This window comes from Rhodnius prolixus, unplaced genomic scaffold (genome assembly GCF_049639745.1).
Source record: "Rhodnius prolixus isolate KJV_2025 unplaced genomic scaffold, Rpr scaffold_15, whole genome shotgun sequence".
In the NCBI taxonomy this organism is placed as follows: Eukaryota; Metazoa; Arthropoda; class Insecta; order Hemiptera; family Reduviidae; genus Rhodnius; species Rhodnius prolixus.
This window is the reverse complement of record NW_027411605.1, coordinates 402,597-425,051: the sequence shown is the minus strand read 5'-3', so window position 1 is coordinate 425,051 and position 22,455 is coordinate 402,597. Positions and strand designations below refer to the sequence as shown.

The following is a 22,455-nucleotide window of genomic DNA, read 5'->3' as shown; positions in this document are numbered from 1 at the left end:
ATCTCGGAGCTACTGAGATGAAGCTATTTTCGATAAAATTTCAAGAAAAGTGTAAAATCCACACTGTAAGGTCCAGAGAGTTGATCGTTAAGTCGAGTCCCCCTCTAGTGACTGTGCTAATCAATATTGTCAATTCTCATCTTCCTGCAATTTTTCTTACTCGAAAACATTTGGATTACACATACAGTCAGAACCAGTTTCGAATCATTTTTTTTCGCGCCCCATATGCCTTCAAAACGGATACCCCCTAGTGAAAAGGAAAAGTTTTTTGGCCTACATAATCACGTATTAAGCAACTATTGTTCAGCTTTGACTTCATAACATAACACAAGAGCGTTAAATTACTAGATAATAGAAGGATTTACTAGTTTTTTGAGGCGTATTTTACTAACCTACTTGCTTTGGTACAGAGTACTTTAAAAATTAATGTAACTTCTAACCGTAGTTTTAAATTGGTGAAACAAATATGGTTTAAACACTTGTTAAGTGTAAACACTCTTACCTACTAATTGAACCTTTTATTTTAAAAAAAATATTTTTTTTAATTTTGCATGTAAATTTAAATTAAATTAACTATATAACATTTTAAGTAAACGAATTTTGGTAAGATTTAAACTGATTTGGGGCTGTTAGTTCAGTAGATCATCATTTCTCCACGAGATGGCAGGAGCTCCTCCTCCTCCAATACCACCTCCGCCAAATCATATAGATACACTAGCGCTAGACAACTGTCAACTGTAAATATCTAAACTAATTGGTGGAACATTTTTAAATTGTATCCATTTTTTTTAAAAAAAAACTTAATATCTCTTAAAGTAGAAAAATAAGCATTAAAATATATAAAATTTAATTTTTATTGTTTAACGTTAGTTTCTTTAATTAATGTGGAAAAGCTGTAACGCTTCATTAATTAAAAAAAAAATCAATAATTATCTTATTCAAGTAAAGAAAAACGTAAGACAAATTACTAACAAGTGATACTCTATGTATAATATTTCAGTAATTACTCTGTATCTGTAACTGTGTTCAAGAAAGAATTAAATTTACATTAGAATTAGTGAAATGGCAATGGTAAACGCGCATTTTAAAATAGTTTGGTCACTTCCAATAATTAAACATTTATATTTTTGAAAAAGAAGAGTGTTGCTTACCCAAAATAAAGCGGCCTAAAGAATTCGAATTTTGGAGAAATGTTACTAGGTTTCAGCAAAGTACTTTTGGGGGAATTTGAGCAGGGACTATAGAAGAGTCTGCCCTAAGGCTAGGGTAAGCAGGGCCGGCCATATATGTTCCACGATGAAAAAGAGATTAAGTTGATAATTAAATTTGAGGGGAAGAGATAAGATTCTAATAGGGCGGCCCTTAAGGCCTACGCCACTGCGACCCCTTTGGATCTATTGTGGCTCTCCCCAACATTAGAGATCGCCCTCCAGACCCGTCCGTTTAATCAGACTCTTAATTCTGGAGAGCGACTCTTGGGTAAAGCTTACAGGCCTTGTTTTTTCCTCCCCCGAGGGAGTAACATCCTTAGCCAGACAAGCCCCTCACACTGACACAACACGTGCATTGCCGTTTCCTTCTCTTCCTGACAGAACCTACAAAGGCTATCATCTGCCAGGTGCCCATGCGATGCATGTGCTTTCTGAGCTTTCAGTGGCCGGTTAATAGGCCTACAATTATCCTTATAGCCCCCATGGCCTTGACGGATTAATTCTGCAGTAAGCCTTGGCGAATAGCCCGTTATGAACTCCTTCGCCTGTCTCTGCCCTGTGGTGGCAAGCCACCACTCCTGAGACCTAGTCTGCACCCATAGTTTAATGGCCGCAGTCTTAAGACACTTGGAGACCCAATTTGAGGGGGAAAAAATGATTATTAGCACGTTTTCTTCCTCCATTAAATCTGATGGAAGACGATAAACCTAATAAAAATTGTAAGGATTCAGATAGTGGACATTGCAGTAATGGGGTGCTTCTGGCAGGAAGATTTTGGCCGATAATATTTACTCCCGGGTTCCTAAGTAGTCCTCAAATTGAGATAATGTTTGACCCTCCTGCAAATTATTGGAATTATTCTCGTATTTTACTGGTTAAAATGCGTTTATCCTATTTTCTGACTCGAGAGATCAATTTCAGTGAATATTCAATTTCAAAAAACGGGAAATAAGACTAGTGCTTCCTTTAATAGCATTAATAAGAGTAAGTAAAGAGAGAAGAAATGCTTTATCTTCTTCGGATAGTAATCAGAAACTTATTACTGGTCTTGTCTGCCAGTTTCAGTTCTACCATTAGATTTCCAATTTCAATTTAGTCTCGACTTTTTCTCTAAAGAATCAAAGAAAGCAGAATTCTCAGAATTAAGATGGAAAAAAAGCTCCTTAGCGGCTTTAGAAAGATGCCAAAAGAGGTGGTATAAAACCAGTGACTAATTTTAGCCAATTTCATTTAAGGCACCTTATTATGAGTAAGTATAACTTTTAAATTTTAAACTGTTGCCCAATTTTAGAAGCTTAAAAACTACATTGTAATTCAATGGTTCACAAACGCAAATCAGGGTAACTATGTTTTATCTAATAACCTCCAATTAGATACTAACTTTAAAGAAATTGCAAAAAAAAATAACTTTCCCTAAGGATATAGTAATAACAATGTAACAAAACAGTAACAATACTGTTTAGATGTAATTAATATGTAACTTAATATTTTTGTAAATGTACAATAAAGTAAAAACATAATAACCAGTTCATAATGTAAACTAATATTGTAATTTTTAAAAAAAGGCTGTTTTAGCGATCTACCAAGATAATTTGTGGACTCGATTTTTGGGACTCCAAAAAAAAAAAACATAAAGACGTTTTCAGGTTAACTCTATTATTTAGATTATATAGTTCTGGAAAAAAAACTGACGGGAGTTATATCCTTTGCAACCGTTAGGGGCTTTTTAAAAATAAATATTTATTCAAAAGTACAAGTTTTATTGAATATTAATAATTCATAAAAATAGGATAAAAAAAAACAGTTACAAAGAGATATGGGGGGAAGGGAACTTCACGACTACGTAGGACTGATGCGGAACTGATGATGGGCTGAGCAGAACTTAGCAGGAACTTCGGGCAGCAATTGGGGCAGAAATTGCTGGCCTGGTCGGAGTGGAAGTACTTATATGTTAGAAAATGACTGTTATCAATGAGAATAAGTATGCGCTGAGTCTAGAGGTTTTGTGTATATAACTCGGTTAATAACTTTACCAAATGTACAAATCTTGTGTGGAGATTACGGGATATTTCTTTACCCAAAAAATAAAATTTAAATGAGAAATTTATAACGTTTTGAAATTTTTTTTTTTAAATTTAGTTATTCATAACTTGATGGTTTCCGCCAAAAAAATCTGTTCATGCAACGAAGTGGAATATCTTGAAGAAGTAGCGCCAAAAGCGATTGAGGGTGAACGTTTCAATAATAGCAGAAACCTCAATGAACCAGTTTCCCCCCCCCCCCTCCAAAATATGGATCAAATAGAGGTGGTTGTTTATTATATCATTCCCAGAATCATTAATATCTTTCAAATCGTTTTAGGAAATCCAAGTTACGGAAGGAAAAAATGATAACAATACGAAACTCTAAATATGAGCTTTTTTGCGGCCTGTAATGGACATAGGTTTCTGAAGCGATTGGATTATCTCTAGAAGATGGGGGAAAAAAAACAATGCTTCGAGAGAACGATTCTCAGAAGTATATAGGGCCCAGTTAGAGAGCCAATTATTGGCTTGGCTAGGCTGAATGTTTAGCCAGAATTGTAAATATGATGAGGTGCCCAGAATGATAAGCGAGGGAAGAGTGAAGTGAGTAAGCAGAGTAAATGATGTTCTAGGGACAAAAAGGTCGAGCCTGGGTTTTCTTTGTGGAAGCCCAATGCGCTAACCCTACACCCAATCCAAATTTTTACTACAAATTAAATATTTTTTAAAAATTCCGTGTCCTGCAGCAAAATCAGCAGAACATTATCAGCTGGGACTAAGAGAGAGTCATGAGAGTCATTCACTCAATGTAATTGTTTGTGTAAATTAAAGATCAGCTAAAACATGCCTGAAAGTAACTGTTACACTCTAATTATGTGATGTTGTATGTGATCACGTTGTTTATATGTTCTCCTAACGTTATAGTTTTACACACAGATACAAAATAAATAAATAAGCACAAATTGTATATATTGTGTACATATATATAAAAAAATTACAGTAATCTGTTCACTTTAAAAAAAATTATGGAAGTGTTTAAAAGAAATGTCAAACTAATATTGCACTACCATCATTTGTCGTGACTATAAATTTGGTGACGATCTTTGAAAATAGTTCGATTCACTATTCGAATAATTTATTATGTAAAATAAGATTGTATTTTTTTTCAGTTAAGAGATCTCAATTTAGTTTTTTATTTTTGTTTTGTTTCATATTTTGCTTCAGTCAATATTTGCTTTAACTGAAGTGAAACCATAATCTAGTAATAGGAGACAGTTTTTTTCTACTGGCTTTTAAATTTGCCTTCAACATTAAGCAGGAATAAATGTGCACAGAATAGAAACCAGCTCACAACACGCTATCACATGACTTACAAACCCTCAAAACACTTTAAAAGACTCAACATAAATATGCCCATAAATTTTTGTAAATGCTTTGCTCTATAACAAACTGAAAAATTGGTGTACTTGACGTGCACGTGACGGAATGAAATATAGAATTACAACTTTTAAATTCCAACTATTTCTTCTTTTTTTTTTTAAATTAACTCAATTACTACCACTTTATTTTACCCAAAATTTGAATAAAACAAAACAATGATCCCGTCAAAAAACATATTACAAGAGAGAAGTCAAAAAAGTTCCCACTACAAATAGTTCATTTATGTGACGGAGTAAAAAACCGCCAAATATTACGTTGCTTTCGTTCATATTTCAATATGATACTAAAGCAACGCTTGAAGTATCCTCTGGAAGATACGATAATTCTTAGCAATAATGAGAACACGTCTATTTGCAACTATATTACTAAAAGAACAATCCGACTTTGCTTTTTTGTCTTTGCTAATTGATAAAAAGATATTTTTATTGTTGTCACAAAAACAATAACTTTGTCATGAGGAAAAAAAAGAACAGTAACATACAAGATCACTCTGAAATTGAAGAGAAATAATCTTCAACTTCACTATTTTTTTCATATGTTTTTGCCAAAGATTCAACCTAGAGGTACTTGGTCTTCTTCATTGATATGGAACAGTTGTGAGAAATTTATTAAAACTAAGATTTTGGTTCATACTCATTATTAATAAATCTCTAACAACAATAAATTCAGATAATGAAGATGGCCTAGTCCCTTGGTCGAAACCTTAGCATAAATATTTTCAAAAAAAAAGACTAAAGTTGACTATAATTTCTCATTTCTTTCTGAAGTTATCAGTAATCAAAAAAGTTGGATATTTCAAGTTTATTTTCTAGTTTTTGAGAAACTTTGCTTAACCACAAGTGGTAGGTGTATAACAGTTTAATATTGCTTGTATGGCTAAGGATGTTACTTCTCGGGGAGGAAAAACCAAAGCCTGAGAGCTTTACCCAGGGAGTCGCTCTCCAGAATTAAGAGTCTGATTAAACGAACGGGTCTGGAGGGTCACAATAGATTAAAGTCGGGGAGCCACAATAGATCCAAAAGGGGTCGCAGTGGCGTAGGCCTTGAGGCCGCCCTAATTTAAACTATTCTAACAGTTTAATAGAATAAAAGCTGATAAGATAAATTGATTCCGATTTTTTGAAAGATGCTTAATTTTAGAAAGATAAGAGATTAATAAAAGATAATATTATTTTTCCTAACTGGTTGTCTATAGTTCAGGAATTTTTTGTTCACGAAAGCCAATCTGATCATCACTGCTAGATTCCTACAAAAGTCACGAATAATATAAGGCAGGCTTTTTTTTTTGAGAACTTGAGGCCCAATAAAATTTCTTTTTAAAAACAAGAGATCTCTTCTTAACCAAAAATATTTTGAAAATAAAAATTAAACCTAGAAAATATATTGTAAATAAATTTGGAACCAAATATAACAACTAATATTTTACTACCCATATAAGAATATTTTTATACTAAATACATTACTTATTTGATTGTTTATAAATTAAAAATATATGTATAAAATAATTTGTAATTATATTATATTAAAAATAAAAATAATTAATAAATGTTAGAATTTATACTGCATCGTAATTATATTTGTAAAGGTATTTCATTTTGAAATTAAAGACTAATACCATTTTAAGGTAATCTATGGATGTAAATATGTTATTTCATTAACTAAAATAAATAATAAAATTAAGGAAATAATAAATGTACATAAATGTTCATCGAGATTGAATGTAACACTAATAATAGAAACAAAAAAAAAATCTTTAAGTGGTTTTAATTTTAATTAAATTAAAATTAATCTCTTTAATATTTGTTAGATTTAATTATTAATTAATTTTTATTTTTAAGAAAAGAATTTAAAAGAAGAGTATCTTTTTCTTTTTTTAGTACAGTTCAAGAAGATAACAAAAGAGTGAGCCTGGTGGTGTTTTGTTAGCATGATGGGATTAAAAGGTTTATTTGACATGAAATATTCAAAATTGTTAACAGACTTTGCAGATTTAATTATTATTAAAAACCAGGGCTTTTAGAAATAAAAAAATGTAAGCCTAACATGGATCATTTACTGCCTAACAATTGCTAGGTTAAGCCCTCCATGTCCATATTGCCTTATAAAGTGACTTCGTAATATTGTCCATCCTAAGAGGATATGAAAAAGTGTCATGTTGCTCTTCAAGTAACTTTTATTCTCCCTAAAATGGTTAGAGGGAAGCATACTATTACCCTAAATCTATTACTGCCACTGGTGCCAGAGCAGGGCCCCTACAGCACCCTATCCTTGTTTTAGTAAAGAGAAATCTCCGAAACTGGAATGGTTTTTAGAGTGAATATATTCTAAACGTGGTAATTCACGTTAAAATGACAACTAATAAAGGAAATATTTTGCCCTTCAGAAAGGTTATTTTAATATTAACTTTAACCAGCCACCCTCCTACTGCCGACTCTAGGAAAAGTTCTTGAAAAACTGTTACTTAAGCGTATTAACCCTGTATTGCCGGAGTTTGGTGTTATACCAGACCACCAATTTGGTTTCAGGCGTCATCATAGTACTGTTCAACAATGTCACCGGGTTGTTGATGTTATTGCTTCAGCACTGGAGAGAAAGCAGTATTGCTCAGGGGCATTCTTAGACGTAAGCCAGGCTTTCGACCGTGTTTGGCATCCTGGATTACTGTTCAAACTAAAAAAGCATCTTCCCTCAACGTACTACCTCATTTTGCGCTCCTATCTTTCAGATAGGTTCTTTCAAGTTAGTACTGGATCAGCAATCTCTTCTTTCTCCACAGTGGGGGGCGGGAGTGCCGCAGGGGAGTATACTTGGCCCAGTTCTCTACACAGTATACACATCGGACATACCTGTACAACCCTCTACACTACTCTGTACATATGCAGACGACACAGCCATACTAGCCACAAGTACATATCCTACATCAGCTTCATACAAGTTACAGACACACTTACATAAAATAGAATCCTGGGCAAAGAAGTGGCGGATTAAAATGAACCCACAGAAATGCCAACATGCCACGTTTACTCCCCGGCGGGGCTCCTGTCCACCTGTCCTCTTCAATAGCAATCCTCTTCCTTATACAGATCTGGTGCGCTACCTTGGGCTCTACATAGACAAGCGACTCACGTGGAACCCACACACTAGACTTAAAAGACAAGCAATGACGAAACGTGCGAAACTGCTTTACAGACTTCTTGGACGACGCTCCAAATTACCCATTGAACTCAAACGATTAATATAGAGTACTATCCTCAAACCAATGTGGACTTACGGACTAGAGCTGTGGGGTTCAGCCAAACCTACAAACATACGGACTGTACAGACATTTCAATCAAAAGTTCTTCGACTGATAGCTGACGCTCCTTTCTACGTGACTAACCTCACTCTACACAACGACCTCAACATCCCCTTCATACACCAATTAGCCAAGACTAAATACCAAAAATTTCATACTGCTCTCTCTACTTGCTCAAATCCTCTAGTACAGTCTCTCGCCTCCTCTGACATTCCTGACAATCCTCTTCGCCGACTGAATCGCCAGTGGCCCCGCGACTTCCTCGCAGTCTGAAGCCCTAAAATTAATATCCTGTAGAAAGTGCTGCCGCTGGGCAGTTTCTTTCCTCCTGCCTTTCACGCCTCTATACTTCTATCTCCCTATTTACTTATTGTGTAGTGAATTATACAGATTGTAAATAACAAAAAACCAGCCACCCTTTGTCTCGATGGTTTGTCAATCATTGATATTATTGACTGCTTATAATCCAATCAAGACGGAGATAAACTCAAGGGTATTACCCTTGAATCCTTGGTTGCAGTTTCTGAAGGAAATTAAATGTAAATGCTCAATATTCAATCAAAAGTGAATTCATTCTATGTGTAATTAATTAATGTTCCTACAGCGTAACAATTTTAAAAGAAACCAGATGGCACTACAAGAAAAATCACACAAATCCGAGAAAAACAACTGGTGATAGAATAAGTAAGATCGCAGTTCCTTCAGATAATCCATTTTTTGTTTTTTTCTTTAAACTGAACTCCAAATTAAGAGACAACGCAAAAATAAAATCGATCTAAAGAGACCACAAAACCTATATTTTCGGTGGAAAACTTGGAATATCGAAAATCTGCACAATTACAAGATTCCCTACATCGAAAAGAAGTTCAAAAAATTTAAATAAAAAGGTTACGAAAACGTAAAAAAAAACCTCTAGTAAAATCTGTTAACAATTCCAAGTCTAATTTTTAACTTAACTGCTAGTTGGGTTTGGAGATTTAAGTTTTTGGTGATGGTTTTGATTTAATTTTTTTTTTTAACACTAAAACTGCTAATCAAATATTTATTTATAGGTAAGTAATATTTATTCCTATATTTTGTTTTATTGTTAAAATAAATTTATTCTGATATTATATCAAATTATTGTAATTAATATTTTGTTTTCTTCATTTTCAGAGACATCGCAGAATATAATTGAATTTTGGCAACAATTTTTCTTTCATTCTTTAACGAAATTGTCGGAATTTTAGTTTAATTTCACTTTAATTATTTAAAATGTTGAAAAAAAAAAAAAATTAAGTTCCTTTCATTGAGACAAAGACTGACAAGGTTTTCAAATTTTGTTAATGATTTTAGAAGTAATTAAATTGTATTTTTATCTTAATATATTTCTATCTTTTTCTAATTAAAAGGAATTTAGCTGAAAAAGCGTTTTTTTCGACTACAAATATAAGATAGACGAATAAATTTCTATTTTCTATTGCTTATTTTCCAACCTATAAGTAACTTCTTTATTTTTTTATTATTAATAAGTAATTTTTAGTTTATATTTTTGTACAGTATTTTATTATATTAATATAGATTAATCACTTATTTTGTTGAGAATTTTAAAATAAAAGTTGACGCTTAACGCTTAGAATAAAGCATTAAAACGAATAATGCACTAAAATTACATTTCACTTAATTTTACGAATTCTGTTTTAATGATATAATTTATTAACTCGTAAAGAATTTATTAAATGTTTATTATTTCAAATCTAGAAATTTATTTAAAATAATTCAGTTTTAGATATTCCACTTTCTGTATTATTATTACTATTTCTTTAATAAAAATGATCATTTGTTACTTCGCTAAAAAATGCTGCAGTATTACCCTTGAACCCTTGGTTGCAATTTCTGAAGGAAATTAAATGTAAAGGGCTCCGAGACTGATTTGATCGGAGGTCACTAACTGTCAACACCTTAACGTGTTTCTTAAAAAGTGACCTTCAAAAACAAAAGTTACTTTTGAAAACTAAAAATTTCCCTTCTTTTACTCTACTGTGGCTCAAGAGAGCTTTGTAAGAACCAACCATCAGACGATAAGAGTTAAAATTGCTACTTACAGTGAGTACAACAATCACACTTTGCAATTTGCAGTAAGTGACAGCCCAAATGTAACCTTGATTTGAAATGTCGGCAAGGATCTCATAGAGGGTTTATCCTACAGCCGGGATGGAGGTAATTCTCGATTGCAAACTTTTCTCTCCTATGGTTTGGAGGAGGGCACAGTAAAATGCTCAGAATTTCTAAAGAGGACATTGCAAAGCACGGATGCATTGGGACTAGATAATGGTTATCCCTTCTGCCAGAGTGAGTGACTGCCAGCATCCAACAAGTGACAAGATTCGCTGATTCTTTGTAGGAAACTCGAACACACATCTCACAGACTGTGATGCTGCATTCGTACGGAAGATTTGGACTCTTATCAGGAGTCATTCGTACGGATGCTTTATACTGGAGCAGAATAAAGCCTCTCAGATTCTCGAGATTTCTCAATTCCGAAAGACAGCTAACAAGGTGGTAGTCTCATTCAGTACTGACAAACGCATTAGACTTGTAGAGGTCACAAAACCTCCATAGATTACAGCATAAACCTTCGAAAATTTTACATTCATGAAAACCCTTTTTTCTTTAAGACTATTAAGCATAAAAAAAAAAACAGCGCAATGCTTTAACGCACAATCTTCATTTACACACATTGCTTCTACATAGAAAAATATTCTGACATGATCTATCGTTCAAGTGACGGCTCAAGAATAAATTTTCTAATCGTAATAACCAGGAAAGAAAAAGCTGACCGTTGGAAAATCAAAGAAGCAACAGTGTGGTGGAAGTTTTCACTAAAGTAAACAGTGTTTGAGCAAACCAACAATATTAATAATTTTAAGAGCTTATAACTTCGTAATTCTATAATCAGAAAGAATGTACATTATTTGAAGTGCAGAGATAAAATATGAGTCTCAAACGTTCCCAGAGCTGAACTTTATGAAAGCGTAATGTGAAGAGTAAGGTAAACTACTTTAATTTTTAACAAGAAATCGATTCAAATATTTCGTTTTAAGTATTAGAAATAAAATAGTAATAGGCGTCTAGATAGTTAATATACAGTTTAGTTTCAAAAAACAAAATCGATGCAGCAGTTTTTCGAGAAAATTCTAATAAACTCAAAAATCTATTTAGTTCCCAATGATTGTTCAACCGATTATCCTCAAACACAGCATCCCAGCAATGCTTGCTATTTTCATTGATATTTTACAGTTAGTGGAATCTAAATACAATAGATCTCTAGAAACCATTTAGAACGATGTTTAACAAAAGGTTTCCTCGGAAAGATCAAAAATTTCCAAATGAAAAAAGCTTCTAATAAAGCTATTTATGCCTTCAGTTTTTAAGGAATAGTAACACACAAAGCTACCGACTGAACACACTTTTGTTCTGATTCTAACTCATTTTCAAAAACAAATTTGATCGCAATATTTCCTTTAATTAGGAGTAAGTAATCACTTTTTTTTACATATTATTATACATTACAGTCAACGATGTCAATAACGATTTGACTCGACTACCAACGAAATAAAATATCACATTTATGCTTAATCTTTATTTTTGTCAAAGTGACATTCAGTAAAAAGTGCTATTGTGGGATGTAATTGTGTTCAAAGATGAGTCGTACGAATGTTTAGATAATATAAAGAATTGTGTAAAATCTATGCTTGAACTAAACTTGTAATAGAACAAAATTGTATATACGTGACAGATTAAGTCACACTTCCATTTGAGACAAAGAATCTGTTTTGATTAAGAAACAGAAATCATATATGTATGATAAAATAATTATAATAATTTGTGATCATAAGAAGTTAATGGGAAGAAACCGTGGACAACAGCTATTGATGTATGTAATTTATTCGATGAGAAATCAATAAAAGAACCTCAGAACAGAATTATAAAACAATTAACAAGATATTAAGTTATTATGGAAAGATTAATACCTGTTAATCTTTTCACAATAACCTAATAAAACCTGTTAAAAATATATACATACACTGGGCCAAAAAAGTCTGTGAACACTAACCTAAATTTTATTACTTTTATTATTATCTTATTAGAAACTTCTTTTATTTTCAAATGAGATATACTATTCGATAGAGAGAAACCAGAGTTTTTCATTTTATATTCAATCTTTTATTTTTGTTCAGCAGGAATATCACAATTAAATGTTTAACAAAACAACACCCCAAACGAATGCAAAAAAAGTCTGTGAACACTTTGCAGAAATAAATCATTCTTACACATTGTACGTGAATTATAAATTTTAAAAACTTGTAGGACCTCCTATGTTCCTAATCACTTCCAACAAGCGAGCTTTCATCGATCCTAATAATTTTGTGGTCGTCAATGTTGGAATTTTATCCCACTCTTCTAAAATAGCGTTTTTTAGTTGTTCACGGTTTCTTATTCCTCGTTTATTTATTTGGCGGCTGATTTCATCCCACAAATGTTCTATTGGGTTAAGGTCTGGCAATTGTGGAGGGGTGTTTAGGCGCCAGAGTGTATTATTTAAAAGCCATTCCCGAGTTTTTAGTGCGGTATGTTTCGGGTCATTGTCTTGTTGGAAGACAAACGTTCCCTCCAACCCTAATTTTTTTGAATTTTCGTTTAAATTGCGTCTTAATATATCCACATACACATATTGGTCCATCATACCATTAATTAGATCTAACTTGCCCACTCCTTTAGCACTCATGCACCCACACCAGAATGTTGCCTCCCCCATGCTTAAAAGTAGGCTTCATATTTTTCATTTTCATAGCTTCATTTCTTTTTCGCCACACTTTTTGTCGTCAATCAGACCCACATACATTGAATTTCGACTCATCTGAAAAGATTACGGTTTCCCAAAAACTAGAAAGCTTAGAAACATATTCTTTCGCGAAATCCAATCGGCGGTTACTATTTATTTTATTGATTAAAGGTTTTTTCCTCGGGACTCGACCGCAATAATCGTATTCATGGAATTTATTTCTAATTGTCTGTGGTGTTACGCTTACACATAACCACTTGATAATTCTTGACTGATTTTTTGAGCGCTTGTCCTGGGTTCTTCTCGAACAGACTTCAGAATTTGCAGTTTATGAAAGGAATTAAGTTTTGGTGGCCGTCCACTGCGTGGCCTACTAATCACATTTCCGTACTTTTTAATTATATTATGCACCGTTGAAGGGTTTTTTTTGAACTATCTTCCCTATTTCTCGAATACTTTTTCTTTCATTTCGCAACGTCACAATAAGTTCTCGAATTGGTCTGGGAACTTCCATATTAGTGGTTAAATATGTACTAATTAGATTATTTATTCACAAAACTGACTGTAGTGGTTTCTACAATACAATAGAGAACTTTGAAACTTTATTCAATCGTTTTTCTGTTTGTTATATCTTAATGTTTTTACATATTTATACAGCTGTTCACAGACTTTTTTTGCATTCGTTTGGGGTGTTGTTTTGTTAAACATTTAATTGTGATATTCCTGCTGAACAAAAATAAAAGATTGAATATAAAATGAAAAACTCTGGTTTCTGTCTATCGAATAGTATATTTCATTTGAAAATAAAAGAAGTTTCTAATAAGATAATAATAAAAGTAATAAAATTTAGGTTAGTGTTCACAGACTTTTTTGGCCCAGTGTATGTAGGCGAAAAATTCAATTGAAGTTTTGAAAAGAAAATAACTAATTTTTTTCAGAGTATTTTAGTTTCTAGAAGTGAAGAAGAACAACGTTGACAAGAGATATCGTAGTTTTTGATAAGTATAAGGTAATCTTCATTAAAGAAAGTTTGGGTTACTAAAATTACATCATTAGTCGAGTGATATAAAATTAATTGACGATAAGAACATTTCTATTCTGTCAAGAACATGCTTGTATTCTTTGTTTCAATTTTCTTTTTATTTTCAGATTGATTGTTTTGAATTTATGAAGAAAATTTTGTATAAACTTACAAAAACTTCAATCAATTCAGAATCGAGTGAAGGATAAAAGCTTTTTGAATGTAAATCAACATATTTTACTTATACTAAGTGTGAAGAAAGAGTCAGAATTCATCAATGCAAACTTGAAGCAATCAATTCTAAATGTGTAGAGAAAAGAATCAGAATTCAAGCAAATTTCTTTTAGTGAATGGCCATAAATTTATTGGTCAACATAATTTTGCAAATCTCCCTGTAAATTAAAAGAAAATCAATTTAAAAAGAGAAAACATGCTTTTCTTACCTTAATTAGAAGATTTAAAGATGATAAGTTGTATCCATCCAAATTGCACTGGACACTGACCGATTAAACTGCACAGTTCGGCGCACCTGTAATTTGTAATTATCATTGTAAGTAAATGCATTTATATTTTCAAAAATAAAATAAAGCAACTCATTTTAAAACACATCATTCTGTTAATGTAGGACAAATGTTCTGAAATATAAAGATCTGCCTAGATAAAGTGTATGAGAATGAATGTACAAGATTTGCAATGCCTGATAAAAATGTAAGTATAGCAAAATAAAAAATATATTAAAAGATACACTGATTTATGCCAATATTTTTTACATAAACTCCAGATAACATTCTTAATTAAAGCTTTGACTAGTCTTTAAGACTTAAGTAAACTATAATCAACTAGCAGTTCATTCAAAGTGTTCGTAAAAACTCCAAAGAATAGAAAAAACTTTATATTAAATTGATAAGGTTGTTTTAAAATACAAATTTTAAGCACTTAATCTTATCTTTATGCTTATTTTTAGGAGTAGCCATCATTAAAATTCATAAAGAAGTGAATTCAACCTTGAATGCTACAACTTTCCAGAGAAATTTTTATAATTTCTCAAGAAATATTGTTCTAATTCAGAAAACTTCAAGATAGTGTTTCTTAGATTTATACTTGTTCATGGGGAAAAAAAGAATAAAAGATGCATTTTCGAGAACTACTAAATTACTATAAAATTACTAAAATATACAAATAAGACATCCAGGTACGTTTTTGGTTATCTACTATTAATTACATTTATAAATTAATGCAATGGAATGCTTAAAAATATCATTTAATGTTCTATCTCTATATAATTTTGAGACAGTCCTCACCTCATTTTAGTGAAGCTCATCAGTTCTTAAATAAGATTACTACATACATGCAATCTCTTTTAAAATAATGTCTTTTAATTAAATTGCTTACTAATTTAAATTGAGATTACATATAAGTTTTAAATAAAGTTTAATTTAAAGAAGAAACTAATTTTTTAAGCATCCATCTTTGAATGTAGAAATCCAGATGAACTCATTTTTCATTAGATAATTATAAATTAATCCTTGCATAAACCCTAATAAATCTTATATCATTTTAATGCTTGCATTTCATTTAATTAATTGATTTATAAATTATTTTCTATTTCTTAAATTTACATTAAAAATATTTAATAGGAAAATTTACTTACTCAGTTGAATTGAATTGGCCATCCCACTAGACCGAACAATGACGTCATCGGAAAGTACGAACTAGAGTATGAATTTAAATTATAATAGCTTTAAATTTTATTTTGCCAAAAATAAATAATTATTGAATTTAATTTTATTTGATTGTTATAAAATGAGCAGAATTTAAATTGTTTATTATTTTAAGTTTAAGAAATGATCTTAATAAGTAATTTTAAAACAAATGTTAAATATTTTGTATTATTTAATAAAAAGAATATTTTTCTTGTGTTAAATTATCACTTATTAGCCTACAATTAAAAATAAATAAAAAAAATGTAATTAATAATCTTTTGATTTATTGTTCCTGTTCACCAGCATCCAGCATCCAGTTGAGGAGCTCTTCGTTAAATCGCCATCTTGAGTTTCAGTTGAGTGCCCCCAAATTATAAATTGAATTATTGTGAAATAATCTCATTTTGTAGGTTGAATTATTTTGTAAATTCATTTAATTGTAAAAATAATTTGAATAAAATCAATATAAGTGTCGTGTAAAAGTGGAGATAAACTTTTTCGAATACATAATTGATTTCTCTGCTGTTCAACCCATATTGGTATGTAAAATTGAATTTTGTAAAAATTTTCATTTTATTCTTTTTAAATGAAAAAGTTATTTTATTAATAGATGTTCTTATGTTAATGAAAGTACTTTTCTCAATTACCATCCTTTGAAAAAGCTGATTTGTTCTTAAAAATTGAATTTACTAATATCAGATCTTCAGTGATTGGTGAATCCTATAGTTTCCCTTAACTGTGAAATCCATGAATTAATAAAACTAACTTTAATATTTATCGAAATAGTTTTTTGAGTAATTGATGAAAAATAGTTCCCAATATGAATGATAAAATTAATCGTTTCATGTTTCATACCATTAGATTTAGTAATTGGGATAAAAAGTCAAATTTTTATCATTTAATTTAGTCTTATTAAATTAAATGCTTTTTGCTTTACATTGACATTATGTCTAGTAAAAAATTGCCACAAATCTGTATCTATCTTTAGTAACTCTAATATTTGATATTCCATTCTAAAGTAAAAGAAATTAAATCTTGATGAATGATCTTGTGACGTAGATAGATGTTGGCTGCTGGTCTTCTTTTTCAACAGTTTTCTGTGAACTTTAGTGTCATTATTTAAAAAACAAATTCAGAATATTAGGTGGAAATTTAAAACGTAAGTAAAGGGCAATTTCCTTTTTAATATATCATCAAATATTTACAACAATAAATAATTTACAAACAAAAAGGCTTAGAAATAAAGAAATTGATTAAAAAAATATTCATCCATACGTACAATTAAACATAAATCTTTTTACAAATTAATTTCATATTATTTCTTAAAATTTCATTTTTTATAAGCATAAGGGGGGAAGGGGATACATCAATCATTGAGCTACAAATGGATTTTCCACTTCAATATTTTGTTTTACAGATATTTTGGAAAACTCACTTCCCCAAACTTACAATTTAGTGATATCATTACAAAATATTTCATTTTTTAGAGCTATTCCTTTTTTCTTTTTTTTTTTGTAGAATTAGTTTTACAATATTTTTTTTTTTTTTATAAAAAATATTGTTTTACAAAATAGTTCTATACATTTTTTTGGGCATTTTTAGTTGAAATGTGAACAAATAAGTCTATCTGCAAATTAATTATCTTCGAGTAATCCTACACTTTATTGTGATTAATTAGATTTAATTAAGCAACGACTTTAAACGTTTTTATTTTATTCTATCAAGTTTATGCTTCTACAAATACAAAAAAAACTGAAAATGCTTATATATACTTGTTAAAAATTTAATCGTTCTAGAGCTTTTCCCCATATTTATCAATGATTAATATATTGATAAGGAAATGTTTAAAAACCCCGTTTTATTTAATTGTTTAGTTTGCTTTTAAGCTCAGTGTTTCTTTTGAAAGAGTTCTCTTACTGTAGTACTATGGTATGATAATGGTCTGGGATGAAGAATCAAGTGTAGCTATTCTTTCGCCCAAATCAAGTTATTGATTTAAACATTTTCTCTTTATTTCTTTTACATTTAGGAGGGCGTAGTAACAATATTTTGCAATTAAATGAAGTGGTCAATTGAAGGGTATAGACAACTTTTAGGAGTTGAATCATCCCATATTTAAATGAGTTGCAAAACCCAATTAAACTTTTATCTCTTCTTTTATTGTCTTCTTTGGATGAAGATACTATTATACAATACGTTTGTTACATTGAAACCTAAATTCGGAACTAATGAAATGTGAAAGACATTTTTTTCTCATCCAAAGAAAACTGTAGAGCTAATCGTGGAATCATATTGCTAGTCTAATGTAAAAAAGACGTTTACCTAAAGGGAATGAATGCTAAATAGTTCTTGCCTCATTCGGAAGCTCAAAATATCTGGGCAACCCAGATAGGAACTAGCTACAAAGCCTTTCGTTCACAATTGCTCCGATCATGTAGAAATGGCATCCTCAAATTCCAGTTTCCAATGACGCAACTTGATCCAAAACTAAACGCTTAACAATCTAAACTTTTTTAAATAAAGCTCTTAAAATAAACTTGAGTTTCACAAAACATATGTTTATTAATTTTAAATCATGGAGGTTCTTATTATTCACAACAAATTCTTACAAATAAAATATGTAATCTACCAAAGAAATCATCAAAATTAATGGTGATTCTACTTTACAAGTAGCTCGATCTTTTAAAACACAAAATTGATGGAAGTTTATGTTCTTTGTAGTTATGCGGAATGTCTGTGTCCTAGGGCCTGCCGTTACCAAAAGTCGGACTTTTTGAAGACCATTTTACCAATATTCATCGTTGAACTCATCCCAATTTACTGATCCATACTAGAACTAGCTAGAAACTTGTCCCTGTTTCCAAATTAGAGTACTTTTACAAAGTTACCTGTAATAAATAATCGGAATAACCCCAACATCGTCGCATTGATCATGTTATCATGTTGCGTTAAGAGTCGTAAACTAAGTTCCATTTTTTAGTTTACCTTTTTATTTTACTTGAGTTTCTCTTACTTACGCCTCAAATATCTATAATTTCTAAATGACCATCAGAAAAAAACTTATCCCTAGAAATACAATTAATTACTACACAAAAGATTATCAAGTATTTAATTAATAGTGACTAATATCGTTTTTAAATCATTAAAGAAGGGGAACATTAACATTTTAAGTGAAAAAACAACAATGTTTAGCCTATTGTTTTTCTCTTTATATTATAACCACTGTTTTACTGCCAAATTTTTAGTCTTACATTATTTCTAAATTTGGAGACTTTGTGGGTGATATGAATAAAAATGAGCGAATCCTAATCCAACTTTTGGTGCATGTGCTCTACTTTCCAATAGATGAGAATGAAATAACAGTTACCATTAAGAATTTAAAGGATTTTTATCTTAATAAAATCTTATAAATAAAACATTTGGAGTTTCCCTCTTGGAACATTCATAAATATTTAAAAATAACTTCAAATTTTCTAATTGAAACGTTTTACTCAAATATTAAAATTCTTACAAAGAACTAGACAAATGTAGAACTTAAATTTGTTAAAAAGATTTTTATAATACGAAAAAAGTAGAAAAAAAAGACATAAGTTGATTGTGTGAATACGTATCTCATTAAGTTTAAATCAGAATCGATATACTGATAAAGAATCAGAATGTTTCAAAGGATAATAAAACGGAGAAATGTTTGCCATTCCTAGGGAAAACAGATCATAATCAAAACTTTGCGAATAGATATTAAACTCCTAAACTTGGGGCTTACTTACTCGAAATATTTGTTCTCAGCTAAGCATTTCAAACACTCCGTCTCTAATTGTTACAATACAAAATTCTTCGCCGAATAATCCAATGCTACTGTATCCGGACAATTCTTAATTGTCTCAACATCCTATACATTAAGGCGCCACGGTAGCCGAACGGTTAAGAGGCGAGACCTGCGAAGCTAATATGTATTGTGGTACTGGGTTCGATTCCTGGTCTTTAGGCCTTGGATTTTATTTAATGGTTAAATGAGAAATAGTAAAGTACGTTTGCTAGTCGCCTCCGTCCACGACACCTAGTAAATGGTAGTTGGACGTTAAGCCCCGCCTGAAAAAAATAGGCGATTACTTTACTTTACTTTTACTTCCTATACATTAAGTACATAGTAACATCACGCTGCAAAGAGAATATAATTCTTTTCATATTTTATCATATTATTTCTTTAATTCATGACCTCTCATTTCTGACAGTTCACGACAACAATAGACAGAAATCTGTGGCGGTACTTGATTTCTTTGACGATAGTGGCCAGTAAGTAAATGTTTTTAGAGAGAGAGTCACCCTATAATATCATTAATTACACCTCTTTTATGGCTCAACTCCCCATTACTGGAAGCAGTCCATTTCCATTCGATTTTGAGCATTAAGATTCCGTCTTCTAATCCTTATTTTTCGAAGAACATCTTCGACATCCTTCAACCACCATAGCTGGGATCGTTCTCCATCTCCCAGCTTGCTATACATTTTCTTTAGCAGCTTTTTTCGAACTTTCGCCTAGCGTGACCTAACCATCTCAACAAAAAGTTGGCGCTACTATATCCGGCATCCCGTAAAGTGCTTTTATTTTAACAACACATCAGGTTCGCCATTTCCCTTTTATACATTTTGCGAAGAACTTTTTTCTCCCATACCCCAAGCAAGCTTCGCTTTCTTTTGATAGCACCTAGGTTTATTAGATCTGTCTGATCACAGTGTTACTATTAATTTAGCAATTATTGACAGCTGCAGCTTTTATGTTTGAACTGCGGTGCTTTTATTACTGGGTACAGGCAATATTACTTGCCGCTATCCTAACCTTAATTTCTGTAATAATCTCATTATAGCCGGCTATTTACGAGACCAAATACTTAATGCTATTTCCTATTTGAACACAATTGTTTCTTTTCTTACTCGGGTATTCATGTATACAGTTTTTCTCTAGCAGTAATCTCTAGCTTAACTTTATTTCCACATTCTTCTAGCACTTGAAAAGCTCTACCCAGACCCTTTTTGCCCTTCATATGATCAGAACGTCCTCCGCATTTTGCTAGACGCTGTGAAAAACTGTTTTGAATAATACCTCTAGAGTTGGCTTTAAAAACTCGAGATTGTCCGTTCCAAACAGACCTTTAACAACGAGGATTTTCTAGGATTTCTTTTTTTTTAAATCACCGAAAAAAGGATTTCCTTGCCTCTTGGACCCTGATCCTTCCCTGAAGTTCTCTCTGTCAGTGTAATTTTCCCCTTTAGCAAGGTAACTCGTCTTATGCCATATCATGCAACAAGCAGCACCATTTACCCGTTATTCCGCGTGCTCAATACAACAAATTCTCAATCCTCTTTAGGCAGATTATTTACAGGATTCAGGAGCTTAATTGCACTACAGTTGTACACTTCAAATGAAATGAAAACAAAACAACAGAGTTAATAACTGCGCGCTCATTTTTACACAAATCACCCACAGTACACTCAATAGTGTCCTGAATTAAAAAAATAATAATTCTTATCCCCTAAAAACATTTTTTTTCCTTAATTATTGCCTAAAAGGAACTTAATATAATAAAGCTCATGTATTTCCTTACAACAACATATAATTCATAAATATATTTACATTATGGTTTTAAAATCAATGTTATGAATAGTTTAAAAAGTACATATATAGGCCTAAGTTTTATTTTAGGCATTTTTTAAGAAAACATAATCTGCTAAGGATTCAGTTAATCCTTATTATACGAGGGTACTCTAAAAAAAAATTCTCTTACACAGATCATTTACATATGATCATTTAAACCATCTAAAAAAATTTAAATCTTACACATAAGATTCACTTTTTGTTTTACGTTTTCGACGAAATGATCTAGTCTCGCATCACATCACTTCTCTGGTTTGAGTTGCCGTCAAATTACCATTATCGGCCGCTCTACGTTGTATCCGTCGTACCATCGCTTTGAAAGCACAGTGCACATCGACGTTGACAAAACAAAACAGTACTGATACACAGAAACCCTGAAAAAAAAAACCACAGAAAATTAGATTTATTATTAATCGAATTATGGTTTAGTTTTGGACCGTTGATAGATTTTTGTGATAGATATTGAGAAGGATCAATAATTTTTTTTTAATATCGACGTTTCGGCAAATTTATTACCTTCTTCAGGGTATAATAAATTTGTAGATTTATATGAGCACTACATCATCATAACTGTTACGATGATAACCATAGCTGAATAATTCCGCCCTTTTAGTCCCTTTCTACGATAGGCAGAGAGTTACTGTGGGCTTATTGAATAACGAAACCCATACAGGGAATATTCAGATAATATAGTCCACTTAATACAAAATTTTATAATATTTTCTTCTTCTTTTTTTCTAATTAAAGTATGGTATGTTTTTAGCAACACATAATCATTAATTAAAATATCGCTAAATTTAAATGGTAACGCCATTTATTTGAGAGCTTACAGCAATACAGGTATAGGATCATGAGATAACGGTCAGCTCTCTTGTTCATGAGAACTAATCAAAGTCCAGCAGACCAATTTCCGTAGATTAAACACTATTTCAACGATCATGAATGCCCATCATTAATACCTAATGGACAGACTGACACGCATAGAATTACAGTGTTTACTAGTGAAAATAGATTCATACTGTAGTAATAACTGTTACTATGTACTACAATAATGACTGTAATCACTGTACTTATCAAACGTAATCATGATTCAAATTTCCTTTTCTTGATTAATCAATGTTTTAATCAATTAATAGTTTATGTAATATTTTCTCTAGTTAGACTAATAAATAATAATAATCATTAAGATTATTTAAGTATGAAGTATTTATCAGTCCAATTGCGTTTATGGACAAATCTTAAACTTTAAAAATAACTTGGGTTGTTCCAAAAGTTTGAGCCAC

At 31.3% G+C, this 22,455-nt stretch overlaps 2 protein-coding genes across 7 annotated transcripts in view; one reads left to right on the top strand and one right to left on the bottom strand.

Annotated features, from left to right (window-relative positions):
* Positions 1-9,808, top strand: part of LOC141454879 (calcitonin gene-related peptide type 1 receptor-like) — a 213,724-nt gene extending 203,916 nt beyond the window's left edge. For 4 of the 6 annotated variants that reach the window (XM_074129563.1, XM_074129565.1, XM_074129566.1 and 1 more), the window contains exon 13: positions 634-8,879. In XM_074129563.1, the coding sequence (XP_073985664.1) occupies positions 634-741 (108 nt within the window). In that variant the 3' untranslated portion in view covers positions 742-8,879. Of the gene's footprint in view, positions 1-633; positions 8,880-9,125 lie in introns of those variants that run through there. The other 2 variants (XM_074129568.1, XM_074129569.1) reach the window with 2 other exon arrangements.
* A 6,857-nt stretch (positions 9,809-16,665) lies between these two features.
* LOC141454880 (calcitonin gene-related peptide type 1 receptor-like) overlaps positions 16,666-22,455 on the bottom strand; it is a 154,746-nt gene continuing 148,956 nt past the window's right edge. Inside the window, exon 9 of the mRNA XM_074129570.1 lies at positions 16,666-21,546. Within this exon, the coding sequence (XP_073985671.1) occupies positions 21,409-21,546 (138 nt within the window). The 3' untranslated portion in view covers positions 16,666-21,408. The remainder of the gene's footprint in view (positions 21,547-22,455) is intronic.